The sequence below is a fragment of the Pristiophorus japonicus genome, chromosome 9, assembly GCF_044704955.1.
Source record: "Pristiophorus japonicus isolate sPriJap1 chromosome 9, sPriJap1.hap1, whole genome shotgun sequence".
Lineage (NCBI taxonomy): Eukaryota > Metazoa > Chordata > Chondrichthyes > Pristiophoridae > Pristiophorus > Pristiophorus japonicus.
The window spans coordinates 223,894,173-223,908,068 of NC_091985.1; the positions used below are offsets into that span (position 1 = coordinate 223,894,173).

The window sequence follows — 13,896 nt, forward strand, 5'->3', positions numbered from 1 at the left end:
AAAGGCCCAACATTCGGAGAGGCGGGTGTTCGAGCAGTGGGAGTCTGGGGCAGCATCGGAGAGGCCTATAAAAGGCCCAACAGTCGGAGAGGCGGGTGTTCGAGCAGCGGGAGTCTGGGGCAGCATCGGAGAGGCCTATAAAAGGCCCAACAGTCGGAGAGGCCAGCTGGTGCAGGTGCAGCTGCAGAAGGTAAACAAAGAAGTAGAATAAATCGCAAGGTGACGTCACAGCCAAGGGGGTAAGTGATTGGCTGGTGATTGGTGAGTAGTTTTTCTTTTTCTTTTCCCTATCAGTAGGTAACCTTTATCATTGTTGTTTCCAAATTAAGTTGATCTAAGGGTTAAGCCTTGGCAGGAGAGCTCGGACAGGTGTCATGCTCCTCCTGTGCTATGTGGGAATGCAGGGATGTTTCCAGTGTCCCTGATGGCTACATTAGCAGGAAGTGTACTCTGCTGCAGCTCCTGACAGACTGCATTGTGGCACAGGATCTGCGGGTGGATTCTCTCTGGAGCATGCACGATGCTGAGGATGCCATGAATAGCACGTTTAGTGAGTTGGTCTTACCACAGGTCAGGGTTACACGACAGATAGGGAATGGATGACCAACAGGAAGAGCAGTGGAAGGAAGGTAGTGCAGATTTCCCTGTGGTCATCCCCCTCCAAAACAGATACACCACTTTGGGTATTGTTGGGGGGGATGACTCATCAGGGCAGGACAACAGCAGCCAAGTCCATGGCACCGTGGGTGGCTCTGCTGCACAGGAGGGCAGGAAAAAGAGTGGGAGAGCTATAGTGGTAGGAGATTCTATTGTAAGGGGAATAGATAGACGTTTCTGTGGCCACAATCAAGACTGCAGGAAGGTATGTTGCCAAAGGGTGGAAAACGCTAGTGGGAGTTGTGTACAGACCACTCAACAGTAGTAGTGAGGTTGGGGACAGCATCAAACAAGAAATAAGGGATGTGTGCAATAAAGGTACAGCAGTTATCATGGGTGACTTTAATCTACATATAGATTGGGCTGACCAAACTGGTAGCAATACAGTGGAGGAGGATTTCCTGGAGTGTGTTAGGAATGGTTTTCTCGACCAATATGTCGATGAACCAACTAGAGGGGGTGGGGGGGGGCATCCTAGATTGGGTGATGTGTAATGAGAAAGGACTAATTAGCAATCTTGTTGTGCGAGGCCCCTTGAGGAAGAGTGACCATAATATGGTAAAATTCTTTATTAAGATGGATAGTGCCACAGTTACTTCAGAGACTAGGATCCTGAACTTGAGGAAAGGTAACTTCGATGGTATGAGATGTGAATTGGCTAGAATAGACTGGCAACTGATCCTTAAAGGGTTGATGGTGGATAGGCAATGGCAAGAATTTAAGGATCACATGGATGAACTTCAACAATTGTACATACTTGTCTGGAGTAAAAATAAAATGGGGAAGGTGGCTCAACCGTGGCTAACAAAGGAAATTAAGGATAGTGTTAAATCCAAGGAAGCGTCATATAAATTGGCCACAAAAAGCAGAAAACTGAGGACTGGGAGAAATTTAGAATTCAGCAGAGGAGGACAAAGGGTTTAATTAGGAAGGGGAAAATAGAGTATGAGAGGAAGCTTTCCGAGTACATAAAAACTGACTGCAAAAGCTTCTATTGATATGTGAAGAGAAAAAGATTTGTAAAGACAAACATAGGTCCCTTGCAGTCAGATTCAGGTGAATTTATAATGGGGAACAAAGAAATGGCAGACTAATTGAACAAATACTTTGCTTCTATATTCATGAAGGAAGACACAAATACTCTTCTGGAAGTACTAGTGGACCGAGGGTCTAGTGAGAAGGAGGAACTGAAGGATATCCTTATTAGGCGGGAAATTGTGTTAGGGAATTTGATGGGATTGAAGGCCGATAAATCTCCGGGGCATGATAGTCTGCATCCCAGAGTATGTAAGGAAGTGGCCCTAGAAATAGTGGATGCATTGGTGGTCATTTTCCAACATTCTATCGACTCTGGATCAGTTCCTATGAACTGGAGGGTAGCTAATGTAACACCACTTTTTAAAAAATGAGGGAGAGAGAAAATGGATAATTATAGACAAGTTAGCCTAACATCAGTAGTGGGGAAAATGTTGGAATCAATTATTAAAAATGAAATAACAGCGCATTTGGAAAGCAGTGACAGGATCGGTCAAAGTCAACATGAAAGGGAAATCATGCTTGACTAATCTTCTGGAATTTTTTCAGGATGTAACTAGTAGAGTGGACAGGGGAGAACCAGTGGAGCTGGTGTATTTAGCCTTTTGACAAGGTCCTACACAAGAGATTGGTTTGCAAAATTAAAGCACATGTTATTGGGGTAATGTACTGACGTGGATAGAGAACTGGTTGGCAGACAGGAAGCAGAGAGTCGGGATTAACGGGTCCTTTTCAGAATGGCAGGCAGTGACTAGTGGGGTGCTACAGGGCTCAGTGCTGGGACCCCAGCTATTTACAATATACATTAATGATTTGGATGAGGGAATTGAGTGTAATATCTCCAAGTTTCCAGATGACACTATACTGGGTGGTGGTGTGAGCTGTGAGGAGAATGCTAAGAGGCTGCAGGGTGACCTGGACAGGTTAGGTGAGTGGGCAAATGCATGGCAGATGCAGTATAATGTGGATGAATGTGAGGTTATCCACTTTGGGGGCAAAAACACAAAGGCAGAATATTATCTGAATGGCGGCAGATTAGGTAATGGGGAGGGGGGGGGGGGCGGGGGTGCAATGAGACCTGGGTGTCATGGTACATCAGTCATTGAAAGTTTGCATTCAGGTACAGCAGGTGGTGAAGAAGGCAAATAGTATGTTGGCCTTCATAGCTAGGGGATTTGAGTATAGGAGCAGGGAAGTCTTACTACAGTTCGACAGGGCCTTGGTGAGGCCTCACCTGGAATATTGTGTTCAGTTTTGGTCTCCTAATCTGAGGAAGGACGTTCTTGCTATTGAGGGAGTGCAGCGAAGGTTCACCAGACTGATTCCGGGGATGGCTGGACTGACATATGAAGAGAGACTGGATTGACTGGGCTTTTATTCACTGGGGTTTAGAAGGATGAGAGGGGATCTCATAGAAACATTTCTCCGGCAACACCGAATGAGGAAATCTATGCTCTGCCACGGGGAAGTAGAGGTCAGAGCGACGCAAAGCCGATGTCAGTTTCCGAAAAAATTAAAGGGCTCATCAGTTAATCGTCAATAACTTCCATGTGAACGGAGCTGGTATATGAACACACGATCAGTAATCAGTCCCACACCCTCTGCCCGTCCCTACAATGGGTTAATGAACACGAAGCTCTGGTAATAGGAGATGGCAGCTCTTTCCTTTACTGATTTGTTGGCTCTGAAAAGAGCCGTTGTTGCACTTGGTGCTGAAGCTTGGAGCCGAGGCAGGGAGAGTCTAAGCGCGCTCCCCGCGGATGCGGCGGGCGAGCTGGATGTCTTTGGGCATGATGGTGACTCGCTTGGCGTGGATGGCGCATAGGTTGGTGTCCTCAAAGAGCCCCACCAGGTAAGCCTCACTGGCCTCCTGCAGGGCCATGACGGCCGAGCTCTGGAAGCGCAGGTCGGTCTTGAAGTCCTGAGCGATCTCCCGCACCAGGCGCTGGAAGGGCAGTTTGCGGATCAGCAGCTCGGTGGATTTCTGGTAGCGGCGGATCTCCCTCAGAGCCACGGTGCCGGGTCTGTAGCGATGAGGCTTCTTCACTCCGCCCGTGGCCGGAGCGCTCTTCCGGGCCGCTTTGGTCGCCAGCTGTTTGCGAGGAGCTTTCCCTCCGGTGGATTTGCGCGCTGTCTGCTTGGTCCTGGCCATTTTCTGAACGGACCTCAACACAATCTGGGACAAAGGAACTGTTAATGCGGAGCCTCCTCTGGGGCCTCCTTTTAAAGTGTGTGAGGGTCCGCCCCGGGGCTGTGATTGGCTGCAACCCGACCGCCAATCAAGTTTGACCCAAGCACCGAAAGTGAAAATGAAGGGCGGGGATTACTGGATCCTGATTGGCTGAACTGAAACTGACAGTTGGTCAATTTCAAAAAGCCCGCCAATTTCAGAATATCAACCAACAGAGATTAAATAAAATCTAATTTCCCGCCAGCAATTTAAGAATCCCGCTCTTTATAACGGCGATTGTGCCCCATTATAAGTCACCAATCCCATTCTGTCACATTCCGGTTTGAATTCTGAAGCCTCTAGCTTTCTGCAGCCGCCAATTTCAAACCGTTTTCCCACAATAGAACCGAAACACAGCGCTCCGCACAAATCCTAACAGACTCGGAATTCATCTTCAAGACTTCCAGGAACCAGAAGCTTTTAAATAAGGTCCCGTTACAATTAACAATCGCGAATATTCCCGCCTATATACAGCCCCTTCCCTGTCAATCTCAGACCTTGTTCCATCTCCCCACACTTCCTCTCACAGACGGGTTCAGCAGTTTACAAACACCTTATTCCAGCTGATTTGGAGAATGTGGTGTTTGGGGTTTGAGTTGTGAGGCGGGGTATCTCCGCCAGTATCACCGTCTCACAGACTCTCCCTCTGAACCTGTGAAATGACAATGACCAGGAACTGAGACTGGAGCCGAACACATCCCCAGTTACAGTGAGGCTCGGACCGGACATCCCATTCTCTGTGTGTTTTATTGCAGACACTGGGGGAAGGGTGGGTGCAGCCAATGTCAGCGAGTCACCAGGGATCCTGGCTTCATGTTCAATAATTTCTGTCTGAAATCTGAGCCCGGCCCCGTGACAGGGATCATTTGATTCGGGGATCAGCTCTTTTCTGAGGCGCGTGGGTGGCTCTGACAAGAGCCTTTGGGTTCAGATGTTTACAAGTTGCACTTTTTATTTACTTTTTGTGCGCTGCTTTCTTGGGTCTTGCTGATTTGGCCTTGGCCCTCGGTTTTTCCACCTTTTTGGCCGCCTTCACCTTTGCGCCCGAGGCCTTCTTGGGGCTCTTGGGCTTCGCTGCAGCCGGCTTCTTCCCAGCCGCCGCTTTCGCTGACTTTTTTGCTGTTAGCGCCTTCTTGGTGCTGGTTTTCTTGGCTGGAGATTTCTTGGCTGCTGGTTTCTTGGCCGGAGATTTCTTGGCTGCTGGTTTCTTGGCTGGAGATTTCTTGGCTGCTGGTTTCTTGGCTGGAGATTTCTTGGCTGCTGGTTTCTTCACCTTCCTTCCCACTTTCCCCTGGTTTTCCTTCTTAGCGACTTTGAAGGAGCCCGAGGCGCCCGTGCCCTTGGTCTGCACCAGGAAGCCATTTGTCACATTCCTCTTGATACTGAACCTGATCTGGGACCCGCGCTTCTCCACATCCACGCCTTTGGCCGTCAGAGCCTTCTTTATCGCGGCCAGGGACATCCCCTTACGATCGCTGCCATCGGCCACAGCCTTTAGGATCTGTTCGCCCAACGTGGGACCGGCTGGCTTGGAGCGGGGAGCCGCCTTCTTCTTGCTGGGAGCCTTGATTTGAGTGGCGGCGGCAGGAGGGGCCGTTTCGGCGGCTGCAGTGTCAGTCATGTCTGCGGCTCTGTGGAAAATCTCTCTGACAGTCAGAGCTCGGTCAGGAATGAAACGGGAGGCGGCGGCACAGAGCAACTTAAAGGCAGCGAGCGGACGGGGCGGAGACATCCTGCTGTCAGCTCCCCGCCCCTCCAGCCTCTCTGTGTTTCTCTCTCTTCATTAACTGTCCGATTCCAATTCAACCCTGGCCCTCCAGATTCCCAGACTGGCCTCTTTCTGTTCCGAACACCGGGATGTTTGCTGTCGAGAAAGTTTCATCCGAATTGAAGGCAGCAATTTGGATTTAAACCCGTTTCATTGCTGCACTGATCGCGCTCTCTCACCCGATCGCGGACATTTTTTCTGTTTTTTGATTGAAATTTGAAATCAAATCAAACTTGACGTTTAATTCCCACTTTAGACCTGAGCAGGGGAGCAGGGCGATCCTGTGACAGGGAAATCTTTGAATTTTACACAAGAGAGACTCTGGAATCCGGCGATGAGACGGACACACAAACACAGTGACATTAGTCTCACCCGGCCGCCCCTTTAACACACTCTCGCTCACACAATGTTCACATCTGCACATTCACAACACAAACTGTCCCAGATTTACAGCTCCCAGCACAAGGTTTCCTCTCCGCTCGGCCTGTGCTGCCGATTCTCGGGGTTAGTTGTAGTTTCCCAGCTCAGTAAGTGTTAAACACTCCGAGGCCGGCGCTCCTCACAATATCTGTTCCCCAGATTCAGGAGCAGGAGCCAATCACAGCAGTGGCTGGCTTAACCCATATCTGCTGTTAAGTTGTTATACTGTTCGAATGCAGAAACATGTTTGATTAACATGAAAATATAAATTATATGTTCACCGTCCCTCCAGCATTTCTTTGTCTCTCTCACCTCCTAAGCTGAGGGACATTTAACAGTAACTAGTGTCCTATCCATCCCATGCTCATCACCCAGAGACGTGTCTCCATATTACGCTCAATACTAGTGTCAGACATTCATGTACCGCACTACGAAAGATAGAGACACACACACACTTTATCAGTCTTACACTTGGTATCAGTGTTCCCATATTACGCTCAATACTAGTGTCAGACATCCATGTACAGCACTAGAGAGAGAAACAGAAACAGTATCAGGATTGTACTTCCAATAGTGTTTCCACATCATGCTCAATAGCGTTATCCCGCCTTCACAGACAGTACAAGAGAAAGAGGATTGTAACAGAGTCAGAGATGGGGGGAGAGTGCTGAGCGAGAGACAGCAAAGATCGAGGTCGGGCAGTGAGACACAGAAACATGCACAGTATCAGTTCCAGACTGACCTGTGAGGTCCGGTTTTATCCTGAAAGTCCCCATTGGAGAGACAGAGATGCAGTCCCCTCTCTCACTGATATTGTACCACAGAGGGAGGCATTATTAATTCCACACTGTGGGACAGTGTCAGAGAGTGAGAGAAACAATGCCCCACATTTAACCCTCGCTTCCCTGTTGTAGTCTCTGTAATTTTGCAGCTCAGGGCTGTTCGGTATTATTCTCAGTGACCGAGTGTTTCACTCCAATTAAATTAACCTGGGACTTTTACTGTCAGATATTAACTCCTGCACAGTCCCAGCAAACACTCCTGCTCCCTCACCCCTCCGATGTTTCTGCAGGATTGCTTTGTGAAGACGGGCTCACGAAGAGAAAAACACCCTGCATGGCATGATCCAAAATTGAGCATCTCAAAGGGACAAGGTCCCCAGCTTTCAACATTCTCTGTCCTCCAGGCCTCCATAACCAGTGCCTGCCAAGAGATACTTGGTCACTCAACCAGAAAACACCAGGACTGGTTTGATAAGAATGATCAGGAGATCCAAGAACTAATAGATCGCAAGCACAGAGCATTTCTGAGCCTCAAGCAAAAACACAACTCGGGAGCAGCAAAGCAACATTACAGGTGGCTCAAGTCTGAGGTCCAACAAAAAACCTGGGACCTAACAAACAGCTGGTGGATGGAGAAAGCACAGGAGTTACAACAACTAGCCAACAGCCATGATGTGCTAGGATTCTTCATCACAGTCAAGGCCACCTATGGTCCAAACTCCCAAGGCCCCACCCCACTGCTGGCCAAGAACGGGGAAACCGTCAAGGACACCAAGGCTGTCAGGGCCTGCTGGAAGGAGGACTTCAAAGATCTCCTCAATCAAGACTCTGCCTTTGAGTCGAGTGTTCTCAATTCCATCCCGCAGCTTGCGACCCACCACCACCTCAGCGAAACCCCAATGGTGCATGAGGTTGGAAAAACCATAAGACAGCTCAAGAACAACAAGGCTATGGGAGCGGATGGAATCCCTGCTGAGACACTAAAGTATGGTGGAGAGGCGCTGTTGACGCAGATACATGACCTCATCTTTCTCATCTGGAGTGAGGAGAGCATGCCGGGAGATCTCAGAGATGCAGTGATCATGACCAGCATTAAAAAAGGGGACAAGTCCACTGCGGCAATTACAGGGGAATCTCCCTGCTATCAACCACTGGGAAGGTTGCTGCTAGAGTCCTCCTCAACCATCTTCACCCTGTGGCCGAGGAGATCCTCCCAAAGTCACAGTGCGGAGTTCGTCCCCTATGGTGCATAGAAACATAGGAACATAGAAAATAGGTGCAGGAGTAGGCCCTACGAGCCTGCACCACCATTCAGTAATATCATGCCTGATCATTCAACTCAGTACCCCTTTCCTGCTTTCTCTCCATAACTCTAGATCCCTTTAGCCGTAAGGGCCATATCTAACTCCCTCTTGAATATATCCAATCAACTGGCATCAACAACTCTCTGCAGTAGGGAATTCCACAGGTTAACAACTCTATGAGTGAAGAGGTTTTTTCTCATATCGGTCCTAAATGGCTTACCCCTTATCCTTAGACTGTGACCCCTGGTTCTGGACTTCCCCAACATCAGGAACATTCTTCCTGCATCTAACCTGTCCAGTCCCGTCAGAATTTTTCGGATCCTGTATGTTGTGCATCGCTCGCTGATGCAGTGCGGGCTAAACTGACTGGCTTAGCAGCGAAATACAGAGCCCGGGAACGGCCGGAGCTCCCGAGAACAAAACCAGCATTCAAACTATCTCAAACCAGACCAGAATTAAACTAGGCCCTTTTATTACTACATTAATTCATCATCGCCGACTCGTTTTCAGACAGATTAAAGAATATTTAAAGAACCGGTGGCGGTATTTATACAATTGTTGAGTGACAACTGTAGTTCAATTATTCGCTGTTAACGGGAAGAATGTATGTGTGAGCAGAGAACCGTAATGCAGAGACCGGGAACTGAAAACTCCCGCATACGGATAAGGGGGTAAATCATTTAGGACTGAGATGAGGAGAAACTTATTCACTCAAGAGTTGTTAACCTGTGGAATTACCTACCGCAGAGAGTTGTTGATGCCAGTTCGTTAGATATATTCAAGAGGGAGTTTGATGTGGCCCTTATGGCTAAAGAGATATTGAGAGAAAGCAGAAAAGGGGTACTGAGGGAATAATCAGCCATGATCTTATTGAATGGTGGTGCAGGTTCGAAGGGCCGAACGGCCTGCTCCTGCACCTATTTTCTATGTTTACAGGTCTAAAACAGGCCAATCTATCGGTACATGAATTAAAGGGCTCTGACTCCATTAAGACAGTAAGCAGCCCTTTCACAGATACTGTGGGTGGCTCTGAAAAGAGCCTTTGGGTTATTAGATTAAATCTTGTCCGCTTTACTTGGTCTTGGACGAAGTGGTGGTTTTCTTGGGCAGCAGCACAGCCTGGATATTCGGCAGCACTCCGCCTTGAGCGATGGTCACCTTTCCCAGCAGCTTGTTGAGTTCCTCGTCGTTGCGGATGGCCAGCTGCAAGTGTCTGGGGATGATGCGGGTCTTCTTGTTGTCGCGGGCCGCGTTGCCGGCCAGCTCCAGGATTTCAGCGGTCAGATACTCGAGCACAGCAGCCATGTAGACCGGGGCTCCGGCACCCACACGCTGAGCGTAGTTCCCCTTTCGCAGGTGCCTGTGAACACGGCCCACAGGGAACTGCAGTCCGGCTCGGGAGGACCGAGACTTGGCCTTGGCGCGAGCTTTACCGCCTGTTTTTCCTCTTCCAGACATTTCCACGATCCACAGACAAAGAATGAGAAACTCCTCCCACATCTGCCCTTCTTATAGCTTCTGGAGGGATGCAGGGAGCGAACTTGTGATTGGTCGCTCTGAAGTGGATTTCATTGGTCTTTTCCGCTGACCAATCACAGTCTGTTTAGCCCGCCAATGAAAAGAAGGCGAAAATTACTGTTGGACTTCCAACGAATCTTCAATTTCAAAAACCCCGCCAATAATTTTTACAATGCGGATTATGATAAATTCACCATTAGCCAAAGATTTCCAAACACTTTTTATTTCCTTTTGCCGTATTCCATATTACCTTCCAAATTCCAGGATGTTACAATCAGGTTTAAATTCGGGTTCAGTTTCAAATGTTCTGTAACGGGACACATTCCAGCTCAATCTTTGTACAATTTGGGAATCACAGATCATGGATCGATCCTCCGCACAGGCGGGAGTGAGACCTGAACTGGGAGTTCTTCTGTGAAAAGAGAAGAGGGACACAGGGTTCAAACTCCCTGTTCTGGTCTCTGTAAAAACTCCCAGTCTGGGCTGTTGCACTCGGAATTTCGGATTAATAAGCGGGTTGAACCGAATTAGAATTTTTTTTATATTGTAAAGGGTTTGAGAGAGAATGAGGTGACTAAAGTCTGAGTTTCACCTCCTAAGACAAGATCATAATTCATTGACAGGCGGCCAGGGACAGTGTGTACAGTTTACTGGGAGGGAAATTTATCAGAGAAGCTAAGGTTGAACCGGACAGTAAAACCGCTTATGAGAATTCAAATCTAACTCAACTTTAAATGTTGTTAAACATTTGCTCAGGAAATAATTACAGTAAATTGAGTTAAAAGGGTGATGTGTTTGTGCAGCTCTTTCAGAGACGTTGTGGGTGGCTCTTAAAAGAGCCGTTGGGTTTCTGGTTTGTTGTATCAGGACAGCGTGGAGTTTTACTTGGAGCTGGTGTACTTGGTCACCGCCTTTGTCCCTTCCGACACGGCGTGCTTGGCCAGCTCCCCGGGCAGCAGCAAGCGCACGGCGGTCTGGATCTCCCGGGAGCTGATGGTGGATCGCTTGTTGTAATGAGCCAGGCGGGAAGCCTCACCCGCGATGCGCTCAAAAATATCGTTCACAAACGAGTTCATGATGCCCATGGCCTTGGAGGAGATGCCGGTGTCGGGGTGAACCTGCTTCATCACTTTGTAGATGTAGATGGAGTAACTCTCCTTCCTCGATTTCCTGCGCTTCTTACCGCCCTTCGGTGGTGTTTTCTTGATCACTTTCTTGGCGCCTTTCTTGGCAGTAACTGATTTCTTCTCTTCAGGCATTGTCTTGTTCAATTCAACCCAGACATGACGTAAACTTAGCTCGGAGCTCGTATTATATAGGCAGCCCCACACTCCACCCACAGCCCTATGCTAATGAGGGATGGTGAAGGCAACGATTGTGATTGGTTCACTCGCTGCGTTGTCAATTTCCATTGTTCTGTAATTCTCTGATTGGTCTCTTTAAACATCCAATCAGATTTACTGCTCGCCACAATCTCAAATTCTTGATTTATGTCATCAGTTACATCCCCTCCCGAGCCATATTCTGTTCTTTATCGATCTAGATGTCTACATGTTCGACAGACATTGACCGGTTTGTAACCGAGATTGCCTGAGGGTCACTTCTGGTCAGGACTTGGGAGTCCTTCTATGAGGCAAAAGGCCCTCACTGTCCTTCCGCCCACCATTTAATTCAACACCTTTCTTATCTGTCACTGCTGTAACTACATTAGTTGTTTCAGTGTTACCTTCACCTGGAATATGCCGTACCTTCTGTGCCGTAAAGGGCCCATTTCCCTTAGCACAGGAAGCATAAATTTCAAGTAATTGGTAGTGGATTTAGAGGGGAAATATCTTCACGCAGAGGGTGGCTGCGGTCTGAAACTCACTGCCTGAAAGGGTGGTAGAGGCAGAAAACCTCACCACATTTAAAACTACTTGGACGTGCACTTGAAGTGCCGTAACCTGCAGGGTTACGGACCTAGAGCTGGAAAGTGGGATTCGGCTGGATAGCCTTTTGTTGGCCGGCACGGACACGATGGGCCGAAGTGGCCTCATTCCGTGTTGTAAGCTTCTATGATAAATGTCTATAATTCTGAAACTAAAAGGATATTCCGTCCATCGTGCATATGCTGATTTAAAACATATAGACCTTGGCGAAAAATATATATCTAAACCGAACAAAATGTAAATGAACTATATCTCCCTCCCTGCATCCAATCCCCTCCTGTCTCCTTCCCTCCCCCCGTGAGGCGGTGGGTGGCATTTCGACGAGCCTTTGCTTTGTGCTTGGGGGAAGAGGGTCGCATTGAATCCATAGAAAGTGCGGCCCTGCCGTTTCAGAGTGTACACCACATCCATGACAGTGACTGTCTTGCGCTTGGCTGCTCAGTGTAGGCCTAAACTGACAGGCTTAGGAGAAATACACAGCCCGGAACGACCGGAGATCCTGGGAACAGAACCAGCATTCAAACTCTCAAACCAGACCAGAATTAAACTAGGCCCTTTTAATAACCGCCTAATTTCTTCATACAGCTTTCATTGATAGATTAAATAATATTTAGGGAACCGGTTGCGGTATTTATACAATTTTTGAGTCTCTGACAACTGTAGTTTAATTATTAGCTGCTAACTAAAACAGTTTGCGTGAGCAGAGAACCGTAATGCAGATACCAGGAACTGAAAACTCCCGCATACGTCTGAAATAGACCAATTTATTGGTACCTGAACACAAGGTCTCGATTAATACAGTAAGCAGCCCTTTCACAGATACTGTGAGTGGCTCTGAAAAGAGCCTTTGGGTTATTAGTTTAAATCTTGTCCGCTTTACTTGGTCTTGGACGAAGTGGTGGTTTTCTTGGGCAGCAGCACAGCCTGGATATTAGGCAGCACCCCGCCCTGAGCGATGGTCACCTTTCCCAGCAGCTTATTGAGCTCCTCGTCGTTGCGGATGGCCAGCTGCAGGTGTCTAGGGATGATGCGGGTCTTCTTGTTGTCACGGGCCGCATTGCCAGCCAGCTCCAGGATTTCAGCGGTCAGATACTCGAGCACAGCAGCCATGTAGACCGGGGCTCCGGCACCCACACGCTCAGCGTAGTTCCCCTTTCGCAGGAGCCTGTGAACACGGCCCACAGGGAACTGCAGTCCAGCCCGGGAGGAGCGAGACTTGGCCTTGGCCCGAGCTTTACCGCTGGTTTTTCCTCTTCCAGACATTTCCACGATCCGCAGGTTCAGACAAGGAATGAGAAACTCCTCCTATATCTGCCCTTCTTATAGATTCTGGATGGATGCAGGGAGCAAACTTGTGATTGGCCACTCTGTCGTGGATTTCATTGGCTGTTTCCGATGACCAATCACAGCCTGTTTAGTCCAGCAATGAAAAGAGGGCGGAAATTACTGGTTCCCAACAGCCAGAACCTAACGATTTTTTAAATTCAAAAATCCCGCCAATAATTGTTAAAATTGCGGATTATGTTAGTAACTTCACCATTAGCCAAATACTTCAAAACACTTGGTTTCCTTTTGTCTTATTCCATGTTCCCCATGCAAATTCCAACCTGTTACAATCAGGATTAAATTCGGCTTCAGTTTCAAACTGTCTGTAACGGGCGGGACTCAGTCCCCACTGATTCTGTAACGGGACACATTCCAGCTCCATCTTTGTAAAAGTGAACTTGTTTTCACAGGAGCTGCTGTGGGAGTGAGACCAGAACGGAGAGTCCTTCTGTAAAAAGAGAAGAGGGACAGAGTTCAAACTGCTCTGTTCTAGTCTCTAAGAACTCCCATTCTGGGTTGTTACACTGCGGGGAGTCTTGGGTTAATAAACGGACTGAGCGCAACGGAATAAAAAAACACGTGAAAAGGGCTTGAGTGAGAATGTGACTGAAATCGGAGTTTCCCCGTCCCCCAAAATAAATTCGTCGGCAGGCGCTGTGAATGAACGGGTCTGAAAACAAAGGGAAAGAGACCAGGGACCGTGTTTGTAGTTTACTCACTGCAGGAAATTCCAGTGACGCCAAGGTCAAGCCGGTCAGTGAAGCTACTTATGAGAATTCAAAAGTAAATCTACAGCTGGAACTACAAAGGTTCTCACACACACTTGTTCGGGAAATAATTACAGTAAATTCAGTCTAAAGGCTGATGTGTTTGTGCAGCTCTTTCAATGATGTTGTGGGTGGCTCTTAAAAGAGCCGTTGTGTTTGGG

At 48.1% G+C, this 13,896-nt stretch overlaps 2 protein-coding genes across 2 annotated transcripts in view; both read right to left on the reverse strand.

Annotated features, from left to right (window-relative positions):
- LOC139273780 (zinc finger protein 664-like) overlaps positions 1-13,896 on the reverse strand; it is a 92,024-nt gene that overhangs the window by 25,597 nt on the left and 52,531 nt on the right. The window lies entirely within an intron of this gene.
- Positions 4,878-5,543, reverse strand: LOC139273774 (histone H1-like). Its single transcript, XM_070890852.1, has one exon. The coding sequence runs from the start codon at positions 5,541-5,543 to the stop codon at positions 4,878-4,880; it is 666 nt and encodes a 221-aa protein (XP_070746953.1).

Excerpts from the sequence above, each read along its gene's own strand:
- LOC139273774 (XM_070890852.1), bottom strand. The coding sequence starts at position 5,543 with ATGACTGACACTGCAGCCGCCGAAACGGCCCCTCCTGCCGCCGCCACT.